Source organism: Juglans microcarpa x Juglans regia, chromosome 6S (assembly GCF_004785595.1).
Source record: "Juglans microcarpa x Juglans regia isolate MS1-56 chromosome 6S, Jm3101_v1.0, whole genome shotgun sequence".
In the NCBI taxonomy this organism is placed as follows: Eukaryota; Viridiplantae; Streptophyta; class Magnoliopsida; order Fagales; family Juglandaceae; genus Juglans; species Juglans microcarpa x Juglans regia.
The window spans coordinates 12,065,438-12,085,902 of NC_054605.1; the positions used below are offsets into that span (position 1 = coordinate 12,065,438).

The following is a 20,465-nucleotide window of genomic DNA, read 5'->3' on the forward strand; positions in this document are numbered from 1 at the left end:
GTTTACATGCAGTAGTCACCTGGGTTTGTGAATCCAGACCTTCCCTCTCATATATGTAAGTTAACAAAATCCATCTATGGGTTGAAACAAGCCCATAGGGCTTGGATCTCCAAACTTACTGCTCGTTTGTTTTCCCTTGGTTTTCACTGTTCTAAATCTGATTCCTCATTGTTTATTTGATGTACTACTTCTGTCTCTATGTAAGTCCTAGTTTACATAGATGATATTGTGGTAACCTGCTCACATGATAATCTGATCACTGAATTTATTTCTGAGCTAGGTGTTTCATTTCCTATTAAAGACCTTGACCCTTTACATTATTTTTTAGGCATTAAGGTCACCAGAAAATCGTCTGGCTTATATCTTTCTCAGTCTAAATATATTGTTGATCTGCTAGTCCGAGCCAATATGCATCAAGCCAAAGCAGTGTCCACCCTTATGTGTCCATCGACTAAACTCACTGCACTAGATGGATCCTCCTTTGAGGATCCTCATCTTTATCGCAGTGTAGTGGGTAGTCTTCAGTATCTTGCTTTTATGAGGCCTGATATTTCCTTCGCTATCAATAGGGTGTGTCAATATATGCATTATCCTCGGCTACCCCACTGGCAAGCCGTCAAAATAATTCTGCGTTATCTCAACCATACTCAACACTATGGACTTCATTTCAGTACCAAGTCTTCTTTTCATTTAAATGCCTTTTTTGGTGCTGACTGGGCTGGTTGCCTTGATGACCATAGATCCACGAGAGGTTTTTGTCTTTTCTTTGGTACCCACCTTATTTCCTGGAGCTCTAAGAAACAACCAACCATTGCACATTCCTCTGAAATTATTTGGCTACAATCTCTATTAAAAGAACTTGGTGTGTGTCTTAAGGTTGCACCTACACTCTGGTGTGATAACTTGGGGGCATCTCTCTCATAATCCTGTTTTGCATGCTAGAGCCATATTAAACTTGATTATGATTTTGTTAGAGAACGTGTGGCTGACAAATCTCATCAAGTCTCTTTTGTTTCCTCTAAATATCAAATTGCATATGTTTTTATGTTTTTACCAAGCCCCTCTCTTCCTCCCGATTTGCTCAACTCCGATCCAGCCTAACAATTGCTTCATTGATGCTTGGGCCGCGGGGGAGTATTAAGTCAACAGCTGAGCTGTCACAATAAATACCTAAGGAAAACATTCCAAAAGGCACTGGAGGTGCCTCTATATTAACCGAATAGATCGGACATGAGCCTCATTTATCGTAACCACTTTGATTTTGCTTTCCATACATCTACCGATAAACTCTTGTTTAGGACTGTAGAACTTTTTCAAAGATAGTGGTCCCTGTTTGTTGCTAAATTCAAATGAAATCTGTCTCAAATGTGGTGATAAATGTAGAGTGAATTTACTCTAATTATGATGTATAAATATGGCCTCAAGCCTCTGTAATTTGTGTTTAGAAAACTATATACACTCATAAATACAAAGCCCTTTGAGGCATTTCTTCAAGCATCTGTTGTGCATTTCATTTCTCCTTTAAGGCTCGTTTGGATTTAGAGATGAAATGAGTTAAGATAATTTTTTAATAGTAGTGAGATTTGTGAGTTGAGATGAGTTGAGATATTTTTTGAAAATATTGTGTTTGGATTGGAAGTGAGATGAGATAGTTTTAAGTTATTTGAGATGAGATATATGTGAGTCTCACAAATGATTGTATAGTATTTATAATAATTTTGTTTTATTTATAAATATATTTATAAATAAGTAATAATAATTTTTTAAATTACATACCCAATTTTTTTATAATATAATTCATAATAATATTATAAGTTGACAATATTTTTATAAAATCAAATTATATAAAAATATTATTAACTCAAATTTTTAACATAAAACTATAAATATAAAAATATTATTAACGCAAAATATTTATATCAAAATTTTATAAAATCTTGAGTTGATAATAAAAAATATTAATATTTTTATTTAACTTTAATTTGATTTTATATCAAACTTTTATTAACGAAATCAACATTGTAATCATGCAGGGAGCCTTTCTATTTCATTAGGAGATGGGTTTTCTCTTTCATTTACAAAAGCAAAAGCAGACTGAAAAGTGAAAAGAATAACATCCCTTTTGTCGTTAGTGTGAACCCATGTAAAAACATCTCTAAAAAGGAAGTAATTGCTATTTGGATTGAAGATGACTTTACCGTACGAGCATCAATCCAAACCAACCCTAAGAATACTTTTTGTCCTTTCTAGGTATTTATCCTAAAGGAAAAAATAAGCACTCAATATTTTTCACAGCACTTTACGATAAGTTTTAAAATGAAGGGCATTTATGTAAATTATCTCATAAAAGTAACATCACAGCACATTGTGGCATGCAGCAGCCAATTTAAAGTAGCCTATATAGTAAGAAACAAGGGATCAGCAAAAAACACACATGCAAAAGCAAGTGAATATTCTCATTCCACTCTTCCACCATACTCTTTCGTAGTACTTACAATAGGGTTTATTTCGTGTTCAGCAGTGACTAAAGGCTCTAGCCAAGCTTTTCAATCTGTCAAACTGCAGAATAGTTGAGTTTCCGAGTTCAGAACAATGTGTATAGCTGCGTTTGCTTGGCAAGTCCACCCGCTCTTCCCTTTTCTTCTCTTGCAGAACAGAGATGAATACCACAACAGGCAAGCTAATACTGAATAGTCTTCTTGCTTTTCTCTGTTTTTGGTTTGAATTGCGGGAAACATAATTGGATTGGTGTTTTTGTGTCTGCATGAAGGCCTACAAAGCAAGTGGCATGGTGGGAAGGTGGTGATATACTAGGAGGGAGAGATGAGGTTGCAGGAGGGACATGGTTGGCTTGTTCAAGAGGAGGGAGGGTGGCTTTTCTAACAAACGTGCTGGAGCTTCATAATCTCCCTGAGGCAAAGAGTCGTGGAGACCTGCCTGTGCTTTTCTTAGAGGTACGTAATTTCATCCTCATCAATAAGAATAAGATATATATAACACAATAAGTCTGATTTAAATATAATGCTTAAATTGATTCACTTTCTTTTACTATTGTTATTATTTTCTTTTGCATGGAATGAATGCAGAGCATAAAGACTCCAAAGGAGTTTGCAGAGGAACTGATTACAAAGGCCCATCAGTATAACGGGTTTAACCTTATTGTGGCTGATATCTCTTCCAAATCCATGGTTTATGTCTCCAACAGGCCGAAAGGAGAACCCATTGCTGTTCAAGAGGTTTCACCAGGCATTCATGTTCTTTCGAATGCAAAGCTTGACTCCCCATGGCATAAGGTGAGAATTTGCACTCTGCTCGAAATTGGAACTAGACTTAACATAATGAAGAGAGGGACATAACACTGCAGAGTTGGCTGGTAAGAATTGAAGGTGTTTTTATAGGATGGACAAGACTAGAAGAAAAAGAGTTCAATGGTAACATTCAAATTGGGTACCTACAAAATAGCCAACTCAAACACAAGTCATATGCAGAAAATGACCACAAATTAGAGCAACATATTCAGGGTTCTTCCCAACATACCGCGGACTCTTGCTTTCTCATGTATAATTTGAAGATAAGATTTGAATTATGTTTCAGGGTTAACACTTAGGACCTCTGTTATGATACATGTAGAATCACTACTTATTCATTTATCCAGGCTCAGCGCTTAGGGCTGAGTTTTAAGGAACAGTTGTGTAAATATGGTAAGGGAGAGGTACCTGTGAAAGATATGCTTAAGATGCTAATGAGAGACACAGTTAAAGCAGATGAAAGCAAATTACCTCATATTTGTTCCCTCGACTGGGAGTTCAACTTGAGCTCCATATTCGTTGAAGTCAACACCCCACTGGTAAATATACTTAAAAGCTATATATACACTACCTGCAACCATAGAAATTTCTGAGTTGTGCTCTCCATCTATCTTCTGATGCACGTACAGGGACCTTATGGCACCAGGAGCACTGCTGCATTAACTGTAAAAGCAAGTGGGGAAGTAAGCTTCTTTGAGATGTTTCTTGACAAGGACACTTGGAAAGAAAAAACTGTTAGTTACTACATTCAGAGGCTGAAGTCAGAGATAGAGAATTGAGAGATAGAAAGCAACTGAAAGCCAACGCCAAAATAAGATCTGGCTTATGTATTATTCATTTACATGAATGAGTTATGAATGTAAGCCACTTGGTCGATGCGTTTGTTTAATGGTGAAAGGCCTAACCAGGCATATCAAATAATTCTAAAGATTATAGACCCCTCACCAAAGAAGTAAAATCAGAAAGAGATCAATAACAATTCTAATGTCTGTCTTCCTGAGATGCCCAGTGCAACAGAGAACATTTTTTTTATAAGTAAACGATTGTATTAATAAGAATAGGCATAGCCCAAGTACATAAGAGGGTATACTAAAGGTAACACCTATTGAGGAAGAAATGTGCAACAGAGAACATCCAGATAGAAATTGTGAAAGGAAAGCAACATAGTCAGCAAAGAAAAAATAATACTGATGAAAGAAAGAAAAATGCCTGTACTTAAATTACTAATACTATATGCCTTTCTTAAATCTAGCTCGCTTGTTGAGAATTACAGGCACACCTTCCTCTGACATGCTTCTTCGGTGCAATAAGTGCTAAAGGCTGAAGCTTATAGGTAAGAGGAAGTGTTAGCGGCTGGCTTTTCTCTATTCAACTTTCCAGGATTTTGAGGTACTCATCCTCGGAAAAGCAATGAAATAGCTTCAATCTCATCTGAATCCCAACTAATACCAGTATATTTTCCTCTCTCTTCCTCCTCAGTGACATCTTTTTCATCTTCAGCTAAACAGCAATTTTTACTATCTATAAAATCTGTAAATGATGTGTCTGAGGTGCTCCTGCTTGTCTTCTTCAAGAACAAATTAATACCACAGTCCAGAGGACTATTGGCATGCCGTGGATTGAAAAAGGTACTCAGACAGCCTTCTCCTGATCCTTGAATGGCCCAAGCAAATTTACGCTTCCATTTCATGTAAAATTTTCTCTCTGATGGGATAGGAAACAGGCTAATGGCCAAGGATCCGCAGTCAATTGTTTGAACTAGACTAAGTAAATTCGAACTGTGCTAGTGTTACCAAGATGCATTTCGATGTCAAACAGAAATTTCAGCAAACATCTGGTCTACTAAAATGTAGACTTTCCATATTCCTAGGCTGCGCAACTGTCGTTTGGCTTTCTAGAGTTAAAATCTTCAAAAAGTCCACAGGGTAACTAAAGAAGTATCTATCCATTAGATTACATTAATGTATGCAACTGACTAGAGTAAAGTGAGAAATGATTAGATATTTATAACATGAGATCTTAAACAAAAAAATTATAGGCTCTGAAAACAAGATATACCAACAAAAGAATATCAAATCAACAAGCCTAAAATACTAATGACTTGGGGCCAGTTCTAATTCCAGTCTTTTCTTGAGCAGATTTGTCCATGTCAACATGTTTATTTCAGCCACTTTCGTTATTAGAACATCTAACATGCCACTTTTTCTTACCACCACGGCTTATGACCCAGATTTTGAATTGCGAGTTGATTTGGCTCCAATTTTTTAGCTATTATATAATTAAAAAATTGCAAAAATATGTAACTTCCGACTTCACTCCTCCAACCATTATTAGACATGATCTCTCATCTCCAACTACCAATAGCCACCATAACTTCTATGGTACCCCCGTGACAATGAAATTAAGCAAGAACGAGCACTCAGAACTAGATCACTTCCTTGATTAGTCTATTGTCTATGTCAAACAAAAATCATGCAATCTAATGTCCAGAACTTCAAAAGTCCCGGCCTTAATTACTCAGCATAAAAAATAAAGTCACTTTAAAATGATATATATTGGTCGCCTCAAATAGCTCATCTAACAGTTCATCTATAACTGGTATTGGAAACTTGTCTTTAATAGTCTTCTTGTTTAAAGCTCTATTGTAACGCCCCGACTCCGGAGGTCCAGGGAGTTACTCCTTACACCTGATAATCAACTTCAACAATGCTAATAAATTTTTCAAATCTAATATAAATACTTCCAAAAGCTCCAAATCAAACATAAATACCTCAAATTCATTTAACCACACATATCCACATATCAGATCCTCAATACTATAAACCAGATAAAATAGATCAACATCTCCACGTCTCAATTAATGTAATAAAATGAAATAGGGTTTACATAAGTCTCCATAATCATCTAAACATACTGAAATACGTCTACTGAATAAATAAATCCACAAATAACACTAGTACCTTGAGGTACTCAACTACTATCCTCAATTAATCTTGCACATGTACTATTTTACTAATCCTTAGCTGAACCATCAAAGCCATATGAAATATTGTGAAGATAAAGGGGAGAGTTATCAATAACTCAGTAAGCAGAGAACATATACTAGTACGTAAATATGACCATTTACCAAGTTCAGAATGCGGAACAAAACATTTACTTTCATTTTACATAATCATAACATGTTACAAAATATCAAAGCGAATCTTTCGAAAAACTTTCTTATTCAAAAATCATTTGGCATATCATAAACTGAGACATCATCTTCATAACATATTAAAGCATCACATCGGGAAAGATACCATGTTTAACCCCCGTGGTAGGATTATAAACCACTATTCTACTCGTGGCGGGGCCGTATACAATGTTTAACCCTCGTGGTAAGCTTATAAACCGCCATTATACCCATGGTGGGGCCGTATGCCACTATTATAACCATGGCGGGACCGTATACGACTATTGTACTCATGGCAGAGCCGTATACTACTATTATACTTGTGGTAGGGTCGTATACCATGTTTAACCCCCGTGGTAGGGTTATAAACCACTATTATACCCGTGGTGGGGCCATATACCACTATTATACCCGCAACAGGGCCTTAACGGAAACAGAACAGAAACAACATCGAAACTAGATTATAATTAGATACAGACTCAGAAATTCATGTCAAGGTTTTCAGATGACACGTCATATCAAAACAGAGTATGGAATAGCTTTAGCTCATTTCACATATTCAAAATAACAGAATCAAGCATCTTCATTTAATCAAAGCAAAACTTGTTAGATCTCATATTCGCTCTTCTTTCGCAGTTCAGAAAAAAAAATGTTAAAATAAACTCATATCTATACCAGTCATAACAGAAATTATTTTCTCTTTATACAGATTTCATGAATATGTGGAACACAAATCTGAGGTTGTTTTCAGTTTTCTTTTCAAAGCAAGCATGCGTATTTTCAAAATCAACCTCATTTCATTTCTTTTATGCAAAGTCTAATATAAGAACTCCACTTATCTGACTCTTGCCATGTATAAGTTATGCCTTGGGTCCAACCTCTAACAGTATCACAACCTAAAACAATAAAAAATTTACCAATCAATTATCGATCCAAACAAGCATGTCACTAGCTTATTTAGTAAACCCTAAACCAACAAATACTTTAGTCCCGAGCATCCACTCAACTCGCAATAGTTCAACTACAACCAGCCCAACATGATCAACTCAATAATAGTCATAGAATAAACCTAGCCAACCACATATCTCAACCCAAACCACCATGATCATCAACCCAACAACCCCTTTTTAATCCAGCAAACCACAAATCAGCTCAACAATCCATCACTCAACTATAACAGTGTCTTATAGACTCTCAACAGCCAAACATCAACAATTAATACTCCAACCCGGAACAACCAACAAAAATAAATACGTACCCAGGACAGCCACATAATATCATTCATTAAAAATTCCAGCAACCAAACTTCATTAATATAGCCCACAGAACAATGTCGACAATGAGCCAATTTTGAATATCTTACCTAAGTTCGTGTGCGTGGCTCGTGAAAATTAAAAGGTAGAAACAACACTGTTTGGGGCGTTAGCGATGACCTGTGATATAAAATAGTGACGTTAAAAATTACACTTAGGCACCGGTAATGTAAGACTGTGGCTAATCTTGAGGTAAAGCCTTACTTACGTCGGTGAGGGAATTTTTGCAATTCCAAACAGCGGTGATTACACCACAGTGGCAGAGGAAAATAATCTGTGCAAAGTTTCTATGAGTGTTATACTAGTAAGAGTGTACAAAGTGAGAATAAATACTATCAAAAACTACCCAAAGATTGAAGAGGCTCACTACTGTAGGACAAAAACGACAGCAATAAAGACCCTCAAAATTTAGTGGTGTCACACAGCTTGCAATGGGAAAGAAAAGAAATAAAATTTCAAAGGAATAAAATTGAAATAAACCTATAGGTATTGGTGAAAAGATGAACACAAAAGGAGAGGAACGTGGGCTTACCGGTGGGAGGAGATTCAACTCATGGCCAGGTGACCCGCTGTGATGGTAGAACACAAAAGGGAGGAGCGACCTGTGAGGAAAATTGTGAATTTCTTAAGTCCGTGTGTGTGTGTGACGGTCGGTGAAAAAAATTATGAACAACGAGAGAGAGAGAGAAGGATGTGGGCTTACAAGCATGGAGGGCATTCGACAACGGTTTTGTCCGTGGTGTGGCACTGCTCAACGAGGAGGGACAATCTGTGGAAAAGATTTTGAGTGCAAATCGAATGTGTGTGCGTGAGGGTCTGAGTGTGTGAGACTGATTCAGCGTGAGTGGGTGTGTGATGATGATAATAGAGAATAAGTGAGAGAAGTGGGGAAAAAGCTTACCAACGTCAATGATATGCCACCTGCGATGGCGCCTTGATGGTGTTGATGCCCGATAGGGAGGAAGGGTGAAAATGCCAGTAGAGTAATGCTACTCATCATCACCCTTCTATTATTTTATGATGTGGTATTAGGTGATTAGAAATTATTTATTATATTTTACTTATAAACCTATCATTTAATGCCACATAATGAGATGATAGGAATTGAGATGATGAATAGATTTTTTCAAAAAAGAAACAACCATCGGGAAAGAAGAAACTGAAATGAGGAAGAAAGCTTACCTAAACAATGTCGTTTCATCCTGAAGGGCAGGGCTTCCATCTGGTTTGGACTTGGGCCTTGGGCCCAAGTGTTACATCTATAATCAATACACATGCGCCAAAATCAATACACATGCGCCAAGTCCTATTTGATTTCTTCCCCATCAGTACAGGAGAAAAAAATGATGACGGGCTATTTCTAATCACACCTACTTCTAACAATTCTTAGACAATCTTTTCAATCTCGGATTTTTTGTAAAATAGATATATGTAAGGACTTACAGATATGGGCAATGTCCCTTCTTCAAGATTGATTGGATGGTCCTTACTTCTTTTGGGTGGCAACCCTTTTGGACATCAAACACCTCTAAATACTTAAGTAATATAGCCTCAATACACGGATCTACCATTGCTACATTCTTCCATGATTGTTGAGGCACAATATGTAAAAGCATTCATTTTCTCTCAATAGTTTTCAATTGACAGATCTGTACATTTTCCACCACTTCTGAATGAGTAGGGCTTAAACCCTTAAGAACATAGATTTCTTTTTATCTTTAAATGTTATATTGAGACTATTAAAACCCCACAACACAAAGCCTAATGTTCTCAGCCAATGCGTCCCAACAATTACATCACATCCATCCAAAGGAAGTAAGAAAACGCAAACTTACTTCCTTGCATCTGAAACTCAGCTCCTTGCACCATGCCCATACTCCCAATTTTTTCTCCATTAGCCACCCTTACCACAATCTACTCCTTATTATCAATTTTCATCCCAACCTTTTTGGCCACCATAGGATCAAGGAAATTGCGTGTGCTGCATGTACCAACCAACACAACCATAGAACAACCTTGCATATGACCACTAATTCTCAAGGTTCTTGGATTCAAAGAACCAGCAAGAGCATGCAATGATATTTATGGCATTTCACACTCCAGTTTAAACTCGATAGAATTTACAAACCTTTCTATCTGCTCCTCATCTTCCATGCCATCTTCCTAAAACAATTACACACCTTCCATCAAATAAATCTTGGCCTTTTAACATCTATGAGTAGGATTTCATCTTTCATCACAGTAATAACACAATCATTTTTCTGTTCTCTCTTTCATCTTAGTTGTTGATACTTTTTGTACAAGTACTACAGTTTTTAAAATAGTACTTTTCCCACAGCATTGAAATATTTCTTCCCTATATTATTATGTATAGCACCAGATGTAGCTACTGATGTACTTCCTCCCACAGGCATTTGTACATAAGGAGCATGGTATCCAACACTTTTACTCCTCCCGAATCTTGGCTAAACCAAATGCAGAATTTAAATTTTGGGGATGCAACATTCTAACTGGAAGTCTAATTTCACCTTTAAGTCCACTTAAGAAACTGCTTAACTTGTAATTCTTAGATAATCCTTTCAAACGATTTGAAATTACCTCAAATTGAGATTTGTATGTTGAAATTGTTATGGTCTGCCTCAACCTTGTATTAGCTTCCATAGGGTCATCATAAGAAGAGTTTCCAAATCTTAGTTGCAAAGCTGCTACAAAAGATTCCCAAGTGCTAAAATTTTCAATCTCCTCAGCATCTTGGAACCAGATTAATGCATTGCCCTCCATACAAAAAGAGGACATGAAAATCTTTTATCCATCAAGCATTGGATGCAAGGCAAAATAATGATTCGCCTTATAAATCCACCTAGTTAGATTTTCCCCATCAAATCATGAAAAATCTAACTTGATAGAACGAAAGTGCATGCCAGATGACACCATTGAATGTTTAGAATTCAGTTCATCGTCATTTCTGCCATTACCATTTTGACAACCAGTTCTTCCTCCATTCATTGCCTCCAACAATAAGTCCATCTTCGAATTCAAAACTTCCAATACCCCTTGGTGATCCTCCACTATCTTTTCTTGTTGTTCTTGATGTTGACTTAATCTAATAACAATCTTCTCCAAATCTTTAAAACGAGTTCCTTCAGCCATAGCTTCTCCAAAAAGGAAAAAAAAAATTAATAGTTTCTCAACTACTCTGATGCCACTTGTTACCAGCTTTCTAGGAATTCAAGAAAGAACCAAGAACCAAGAACAAGAACACACAATCTGATCTTTGAGGGATCAGAGCCTCCAAGAACAAATATCTTATTACTTTTCTAAATGAGTTCCTTCTTTATAGAGTTTCCTTTATACAACTTCAATTAATCTCATTACAAAATAATGGTAAAATGGTAAAGTAACTTCATTAAGTGGGAACAGTTTTGACAATACACTCTTTTAATGAACATGTGCTGCCCATGTGCCACTAATTCTTCATTCCCTCTTCCCCTCTATCCCGATACTCTTCATTCTGTATTTCCTTAAAGTGTCCCAACCAGTGTTTCGGATTTCCTACCATACCGACCGGTACGGTCGTACCGGTCTCAATTTTGGCCTGTATCGGCCTATATTTCGGCCTGTGTTTTTCTTTTCATTTTTTCAAACTACAAGCTTATTTTTAACCCGCAATTCAGACTAGACTATTTATAATTTATATATATGTATTTATATATAATTTATTTATATATAGACTATTATTTTGAAATATAATTTATATATATATATATATCGACTATCCCTAAACGTTATCCCGAAACGCTATCTCGAAACGGTACCGGTATCGAAATATTTCGTTCCAGTGCCTTGACCGGTACGGCATCGGTACGATATTCAAAACATTGGTCCCAACACCACTGCTCTCCCAATGCAATACCTCTGCTCCCCTCTCACACAACTCCATGCACAATCATAACAGGTTACTTCAAATCCTTTTCGGAGCAACGTCCAAATATCCTCTATCCAAATTGTAAGATAAAATTTTTTAAAAAAAGAAGGAAAAAAAAAAAGACAAATCAACGAAGTTAGAGCAAAATGTGAAAAGAACAAAATATAATTTTTTTTTCCAAGTAGTTGTCTATTAATCTCCTAAGAAACAAAGGGGAATTTGGCACCTGATTCTTTGAGGTAATCGGGCAAGGGAAAGCCGGGGGAAGACCGGGTGTGGATGTATCAGAGTGTGGAGACAATAGTGAGTGACAAGAAAAATGGAGACCCGGAGGCCCAGTTCGTTCTTGCAGAGAACGAGCTTTGGGCACAGAACTCGTACGTTGCTTGCTTGCTCGGTTACTTTCGCCATGAACCGAGATTTAAATATGCAAGAAATATGACGTCATTTTGACTTCAATTCCATAACATGCGTTTACCTTTTTGTTATGAAGATTTGGACCCACAACTATCGCAATACCTCGTAAAATTTCAGGTACGTTTGAATGTTTACAAGAGCTTTGTGAAATACCTCCTATCAAAAAGCCTCTTTATTCTGCACATCCCCATACTCGGTGATGTGGCATTGTTTTATTTAAATAAATAATAATAATAAATAAAAAAAGATAAAAACATTAGCATATCCACATACAAATAGAAAGGAAGAAAGTTCACAAACGCACAAGGAGGTCTATCTTCTTCTTTCTTCCTCTTCAGCAGCACGGGCGTAGCATTTATGGTCGGCAGAGGGAGGTAATCACAGCCAACATGACGCTATCTTCTTCATTCACCCAAAATTTCTCACCCATCTTTTGCCTACCACAATTATCCTACAAAAACCTTCAATAGAATTCTCAAACTAAAAAAAAAAAAAAATGGATTTCAGAACACATGAAGGCCTAAAAAATAAAAATATAAGTAAAACTCCATAAACTCTTCACCAAATGAAACAAATATCAAAATCCTTCCGTTGCCCAAGAAATCCTTCCGTTCCATGGAACGACAGAAGGACTGCTGGGAGTAAGGCAGGAAGAAATGAAATATTTCCTCCCTTCCGTCGTCACTCGTGAGTTGCTAGAGAAGAAAGTGTCAGTTTTAAAAATAAGGGTAAAATAGACAATTCGCATAGGTGACTTGGAGGGCGTGTGGTAGGGGTGGGCAGCGGGGCCCCGCACCCTACTGCCCTGCCCCCGTCCGCCCAGCCTCTGCATAGCGGAGCAGGGTTGATGCGGTGGCAAGGAGGGCGCAACACCCCCCTCCCCCACCCCAAATTTCTCCTACCCCACTCCCGCTTATATTTATATATGAGAGATGCTAAGAAGCCCGTTTTGGGCACCCGATTTTCTTTAGTTTTTTCTTACTTAGTGATTAAGAAAATATTGTTTAATAATATTGTGAATTTTTTTCTTTTTTTTAAAATATTTAAAAGTGTTAAAAAAATGATGTGAAAATCTTTTTTTTTTCACATCATTTTTTTAACACTTTTAAATATTTTTAAAAAAAAGAAAAAATTCGTAATATTATTTAATAATATTTTCTTAATCAGTAATTAAAAAAAAGCTACAAAAAGTAAAAAACCCAATCGAGCAAAAAAATAAGGACCCTAAAATGGGCTCCCTAGCATTTTTCTTTATATATATATATATATATATATATATATATATATATATATAACCATAAATATATATTTATATTTTACAAATTGTGTATATATAAATATATATATATATTACAATTTGTTAGACTTGTTCACAAAATATGTATTGGCAAATTTAAAAACTATATAGTTTAAAAGCTAATACACTACAATTTATACAAAATATGTACTAGCGAAATTTAAAAATTACGTAGTTTTTAAATTAGTCATATTTATAAAATTTAAATTTATAATTTGGGTCTAAAAATGTATTTTTAATTAATTTTACACTTAGAAATAATTTTTAAATCGAGTAAAATGTAGTTTTCTTTTAAGTAGATGGAGGCAATCCACCCCGCACCCCTCCCACGGGGCGGGGGACGGGGGTGAAAACCCCACCCCCCACCCCATGCGGGGCGGGGTGAGGGGAAAGGGTGGCCCCACCCTGTAGGGGGTGGGTAGCACCCCTAGCGTGTGGGGTGAGTTAAGTGGGAATGCTTCTAAATAGAATTTTTTATAATGAAATAATTTGAGTGAAAATATTTTGAAGGGTTTTCAGAAAAAGAGAGAAAAAAAATTGAGTAAAGATATTTTTTTTAATAAATATTGTATTTGAGGTTGTGAAAGTAAATAGATAAAGTTAAAAAATTATTTGAATATAATTTTTAATATTATTTTTGTTTTAAAGTTTGTAAAAAGAAGTGCTACAACCAAATAGATGACTTGAATTATCCAATCTATACAAACCTCTTAGCCAGTGTTTTGGGCTGACGTGGATGACTTGAATTTTTTACTCTGCTAGGGTTCTGGATTTTTTCTTCGTGAATATGATGTCTGTCGCTGGGGCCATACAGGCTCTTCGGCGTCAACCTCTCAACGGTCCTTTGCCGACATGGTGGCGCAAACACCACAGCCTCTCCTTGAGGTTATAATCCCCTTACGGCCTCCAAAAAATCTGGATTGTGAAGTGTATATTAGCTTTACGAGATAGGAGATTGTGCGATCTGCTTCTCCTTTTGCATTATCACTGGTTCTCAAATTTCTACAACAAATGGCCTCTCTAGACACTATTAGATCTGTTATTCAAAGCAGATGGGGATTAGATTCTCAACCTGTGGTGTCGGTTATGCCTAAACCGAGGTCCGTTTTTCTCAGGTTCTCAAACGAATTGAATTTTAAGAAGGCTTTTTCTAGGGAAACATGTGATATTAATGGTATTCCATTTCATATGTTCCATTGGTTCCCAAATTATACAGAAGAAAAGGAGTCATCAGTGGTCCCTGTGTGGATATTCTTGCCTGATCTCCCTCCAAATTACTATCATGAATCCTTTCTTCAAAATTTTATTATGCCGATTGGAAAGTATATACGTCGCGAAAATTGCACTCGGTGTGTAACACGTACAGATGGAGCCCATGTATGTGTTGAAATGGATGCTGCTATTGAATCGATTGAATCCATATGGATTGGAGTGCCTCATTAGCTTGGTAGTAGATTGCAGCATGTGATATATGAGAATCTCCCGACGTTTTGTTGTCACTGTCAGGTGCAAGGACATAATTCGGCAAAATGCAAGTGGTTGCAGAAAAAAGGTGGGACTTCTATTCATGATGGGACTAAGGATGGTAAACAATGGGTGCAGAAGGATAAAAAGGAAACTGAAGCTATTAGGATTGAGCGAGGTGATTCAGATATTAATAAGGAGTTGGGGAACTCTTTACCTGAGATCAGTGAGAAAGGAAAAAGAAAAATTGATTATTCAAACACATAATCAACCTAGAATTATTGAGGAGGTTAAGGATGAAACTGATAGGGCTAACACCATTCAGAATGGTGAATCCAGTTCACTTGCTATAAGGAAGGAGGTTCTGCAGAGTCATACTGTTATCAACTTAAATGAAGATGGTCTTGGTGCTAGAAAGACTTTTTCTGATGACCAGTGGGGGTATTGGTTGAGATGAGGCCTTCTGATATTCATCATGATTGTGCTCATATCATGGGGGACAAGATGTTTCATACGCATGACCGGGTGAAAGAGGTTAATGAAGCAGGTGTTCAGAACGTTGGTCCAAAATTGCCTGTGCCTAATATGGTACATGAGGAAGATGATGTTCTAAATGCAGATTGTGTCGATGAGGGAAGAATTCTTCGAATGATTCAGCGAGGGTGTTGGTTGAGATGAGGCATTCTAGTATTAACCATGCTCGTGTTCACATCATGGGGGACAAGATGTTTCGTACGGATGGCCTGCTGCAAGAGGGAAATGAAACAAGTGGGCAGCACGTGATGCTAGTGCCTTCTTTTGTGCATGAGGTAGGTAAGGATCATACGCTAGGTAATGTTATAGCTTCTGATTTTCTTTTAAATAAGGAAAATACTCTATCTGATAGACTTGTGGAGAGAGGTGTTGAAACTAATGGTAGCATAAATCTGCAAGATGAAGACCAGGTTCCATAGTTTGTTGTATCTGGAGATACTATAGAGACGGACGGTGCAAAGAGATTTGTATGGGCTTTGACAATGACATAGATGATAAACGAGCGCATATGTGCAAAGAAAAAATATATGCATATGATAATGAAAAAAAAATCTAGGAATAGTGAAGTTGTGAAAATGAGGCGCTCTACCAGGTCCCGAAGCAAGCCTCTCAAAATTAATCTATGATAAGTCCATTCCTTTATTGGAACTTACGAGGTCTAGGTAACTTTAAAATGCGGCTTTGTAAGTTGATCCGAAAATTTAAACCTAGTATTATTGCTATTGTTGAGCCTTTTCTATCTGATAGTAGAATGTGGAGTCTTCAACGTTCTATTTGTTTTCTAAATGGGGTTTCTAATGAAGTTGAAAATCTTAAATTATGGATTTTATGGAAAGAGGCTTCTCATGTCAAAATTATATACCGAGGCCCTTAACATCTTACAATGGAATACTCTAAGTCTGGTAATCCTTTATACATTTCCTTTATTTGTGCAAGATGTACTCAACATGAATGCAGGGACCTTTGGGCAACTTTAGCTTCTAATGTGCCGAGTGGTTCTTCTTGGCTGATTTCTGGAGATTTTAATATCATCGAGCCGATTCTGAAAGAAGAGGTGGAAGACCCAGGGCTCTTTTAGCTATGGAAGAATTTAATTCCTTCATTGACTCTGCTGGCTTATCTGAAATGGGGTCTTCTGGAAATATTTTATCTTGGTGTAATGGTCATATGGGATTGTTCCGTAGTTGGGCAAGATTAGACATAACGCTTTTGAATTGGACTGCACTTATGGATTTTCCTACTGCTCATATGCAGTATTTGCCTCGGACAAATTCATATCATGCTCATATGATCATTTGGGTGGATAAGGTGATGGACAAGTATGGTTTCTCTTCTTTTAAATTCCAGCAAATGTGGATTTCACATGACTCCTTTTTTTATTGTGTTAAAAAAGCTTGGGAAGAAGATGAGATATATGATAAGGGTCTTTTTAGACTGGCGAGAAAATTAAAAAAAAACAAAGGGTTGTTTGATTGCATGGAATAAAACCTCCTTTGGTAGAATTGATGTGAATATCAGTATGTGAGAGGCACGTATAGAAGCATTAGAGGAAGTTTTACAAAATGGGCACTCTGAAGGTGGTGAACTTGATTTATTGACATCTCGATTGGAGTTAAGCCTTTGGCAACAGTGAGAATCCACGCAGCTTGCTCAACAATGCAAACAAGTGTGGTTAAAAAGTGGTGATACTAATATCCAGTTTTTCCATACATTGAAAAGTCGAAACCATAGTATGGTGCATGAGATGTCTCTTAGCGATGGTAGTAGATTTTCTTCTCCAGAAGATATTCACAATGAGGCTATTAAGTATTTCTCTGAATTCCTTGCTCTTAAGCAAAGTGGCCCATTATCGGATTTGTCTCATCTTGTGAACCTGTTGTTTTCTGTCTCTGACAATCTTAATTTTTGCAAGCTCCCTTCAATCCAAGAAAAAAAAGAGGCTCTATTTTCTATGCCGGTTGATAGCAGTCCAAGCCCTGATGATTTTGGGTCAGGTTTCTTCCGATCTTGCTGGGATATTGTTAGTAAAGATGTGGTGGATGCTGTAAAGGATTTCTTCAAGGGTACCTCTCTTCCAAGGTACTATTCGGCTACATCTTTAGTTCTGATTCCAAAGGTGAACAACCCAAAAAGTTTTGATAAGTTCCGACCTATTAGCCTGTGCACTGTGATTTATAAGGTGTTCCAAGATTTTGGTTTGACTTCTTTCTCCTTTTCTTTCAAAATTCATCTCTCAAGGACAGAGTGCCTTTATTTCTAGAAGAAGTATTTTTGAAAATATAAGTTTGACTCAGGAAATGACTCATAATATTAATAAGTCTAATCGGGGAGGCAATGTGGTGTTGAAAATTGATATTGCTAAGGTCTATGATAGTATCAACTGGGATTTCCTGTTACACATCTTTAAATAGTTGGGTTTTTTTGCAAGGGCTTGTGGCCTTATAAATCAATGTGTTCGCTCCCCGTGGTTTTATGTGGTGATGAATGGTATTTCAAAAGGTTTTTTCCTAGCTGGTCGTGGATTGAGGCAAGAAAATCCTCTTTCACCGTATCTTTTTATTATGGTGGAGGAAATTTTATCTCGCATGCTCAAGAAATCTTTTCAAGATGGCAAGATTCTTCCATTATATCATCCTCGAGGTACACCTATTGTCTCTCATCTCCTTTATGCTGATGACATTGTAATTTTTGCTAATGGGAATAAAGCTTCCATGAAAGTTTTTTCTGAGATATTAGCCATCTATGAAGTTTGGTCAGGCCAAAGAGTTAGCAAAGATAAATCTTCTATTATTTTTTCAAAAAGTATATCTCTGCAAAGAAGACGATCTACTCTCAATATCACTGGTTTTGTTGAGGGAACATTGCCTTTCAAATATCTTGGTATCCCCATTATTTCTAGAAGATTAAAGGTTGTTCATCTTGATGAGACGGTGTGTCTACTGGGGATCGGCTGCTTTTGATCAAGCATGTCCTTGCAGGTATTTCAATTCATACTTTATCTATAGTTCATGCTCCGCTTTCAGTTCTTCACAATATTCATAAATGCATGAATAATTTCTTTTGGGGTTCTAGAAAGGGTAAACAGACAAAACATTGGTGTTCTTGGAAGAATATCTGCAAGTCATGTCAAGAAGGAGGACTCGATCTAAAGGATCTTCAAGATGTTCAAAAATCTCTTCATATGAAGTTTGCCTGGAAAGTTATAAAGGATAATTCCCTTTGGTTGAAGTTCTTTTAGGGCAAATATATCAAAAATAATCATATTTCTATTGTCAAGCAGGCAAAAGAAAGTCGATTTTGGAAAAGAATTATGTCTTATATGCCAAATGTTCTTAGAAACTCTAAATGGAAACTAAAGGATGGAAATATCTTTTTTTGGAGGGATAATTGGCTAGAAGAGGGCCCGCTTTGAGATAAGTTTATCATTTCTAATTTTCCTAATCCTCGTGTGAAGGACTATCAAATTGATTCTGGGTGGGATGTTACTTTGCTTCAAAGTTTAGTTGGGGAGCGACAAGCGGCTGTGATCCTGCGTACATTGAGCAATGCCAAAACAGGTGAAGACATTTTAGTATGGAATGAGAATTCAGATGGTGCTTTCTCTACTCATAATGCATGGGACATATTGAGAGTTAGGTCTCCTAAAATACAATGGACAAATCGGCTTTGGCATACTACTTTACCTCATAATATTTCTGTCATTACTTGGAAAGCTTTTAATTCTTCTTTAAGTGTTGATGACAGATTGATTAAGGTGGGAATTCCTAGAGCTTCCAAGTGTAACTGTTGTGTGATTGATTGCTATGAGGATCAAAACCATGTTCTAGCTGGGGGGGAGTTTGCATGAGAAATATGGAAGAAAGCTGCTATGCTTGTCGGTATGCAATATTTTCCTTCGCAAAGTTGGCATGACAATATATCTATGTGGTTCAGAAAGGCTTCTAGACATGCCCAAATTGGACAGATTTTGGGTTTAATGCCTATTATCATCACTTGGAGATTATGGCTATGAAGATGTAAATGCCGCATGAAGGATCGTCAAGGGTCTTTCAGTTCAGTTTGGAGAGATATTCTGTTTTGGGTTGGGATAGTAGGAGAAAAAATGAAACCCGGTACCTCGTTATCTCATGATGATGAGATGATTTTGCAAAGTCTTCATATTCCAATAAAAAGGCCTAAAAGGAAATCTATAGGCATTGTGAAATGGCTTCGACCTCTGGAAGGTCGAATGAAGCTTAATATGGATGGAAGTTCCTTAGGAAATCCAGGCCGTGCAGGAGCTGGAGGGATTATTAGAGATGATAAAAGTAATTTGATTAGAGCTTTTTCACAACACTTAGGCTTGGGATCAAATAATTATGCTGAGGGGATGGGACTCCTTTTTGGTCTATGTCATTTGAAGAATTTGGCTTTAATTCATGTTGACATTGAATTAGATTATATGATTATTGTTCAGTGGGTTCATAAATCACACTGTGGACTTTGGTACTTTGAAGATTTTTGGGAGGAAATTCTTGATATTCTTAAAGGTTTGAACTACTCTATTTCCCACATATTTAGACAGGTAATGCTCCAGCTGATTTTTTGGCGAAGATGGGTGTTGAAGGTACTAGTACGACGTGGGATAATTTTTCTCATCTTCCTCATTTATTGAAAGGAATGTTGAAGACTAGAGGTGTAACCGGTCCGGTCCGATCCGGTTTTGGACAAAATCTAGGACCAAACTAGTATGTACCGGTTTTGTATTTTTCAAAACCGATTACGCACCAGTTACCCTCCTAAACCGGTACTTCCAGTTTCCGGTCTGGTCCGATTTTTCAGTTTTTTTAAAATGTAAGTTTCACATTTTGTCATTAAAAATTTGTTTATAAAAAAAAAAAAACTGATTTAAAAAAATCTGTTTTATACTTTTATTAAAAAAATCTGTTTTAACTTTTACTAAAAAAATCTGCTTTACTAAAAACTACTTCAATAAAAAATCTGCTTTACTACAAAAAAATCTGATTAACTAAAATCTGTTTTAGTAAAAACTACT

General features: G+C 36.7%; 1 protein-coding gene across 1 annotated transcript; it reads left to right on the forward strand.

The window, feature by feature from the left end:
* The first annotated feature begins 2,532 nt into the window (after positions 1 to 2,532).
* Positions 2,533 to 4,087, forward strand: LOC121236625 (transport and Golgi organization 2 homolog). Its single transcript, XM_041133066.1, has 5 exons — positions 2,533 to 2,675; positions 2,771 to 2,954; positions 3,087 to 3,293; positions 3,656 to 3,847; positions 3,938 to 4,087. The coding sequence occupies exons 1-5, from the start codon at positions 2,593 to 2,595 to the stop codon at positions 4,085 to 4,087; spliced, it is 816 nt and encodes a 271-aa protein (XP_040989000.1). The 5' UTR covers positions 2,533 to 2,592.
* The last annotated feature ends 16,378 nt before the right edge of the window (positions 4,088 to 20,465 follow it).

Excerpts from the sequence above, each read along its gene's own strand:
- LOC121236625 (XM_041133066.1), top strand. The coding sequence starts at position 2,593 with ATGTGTATAGCTGCGTTTGCTTGGCAAGTCCACCCGCTCTTCCCTTTT. Across the intron at positions 3,294-3,655 it reads TTGACTCCCCATGGCATAAG|GCTCAGCGCTTAGGGCTGAG; the intron begins GTGAGAATTTGC and ends TCATTTATCCAG. Across the intron at positions 3,848-3,937 it reads TTGAAGTCAACACCCCACTG|GGACCTTATGGCACCAGGAG; the intron begins GTAAATATACTT and ends ATGCACGTACAG.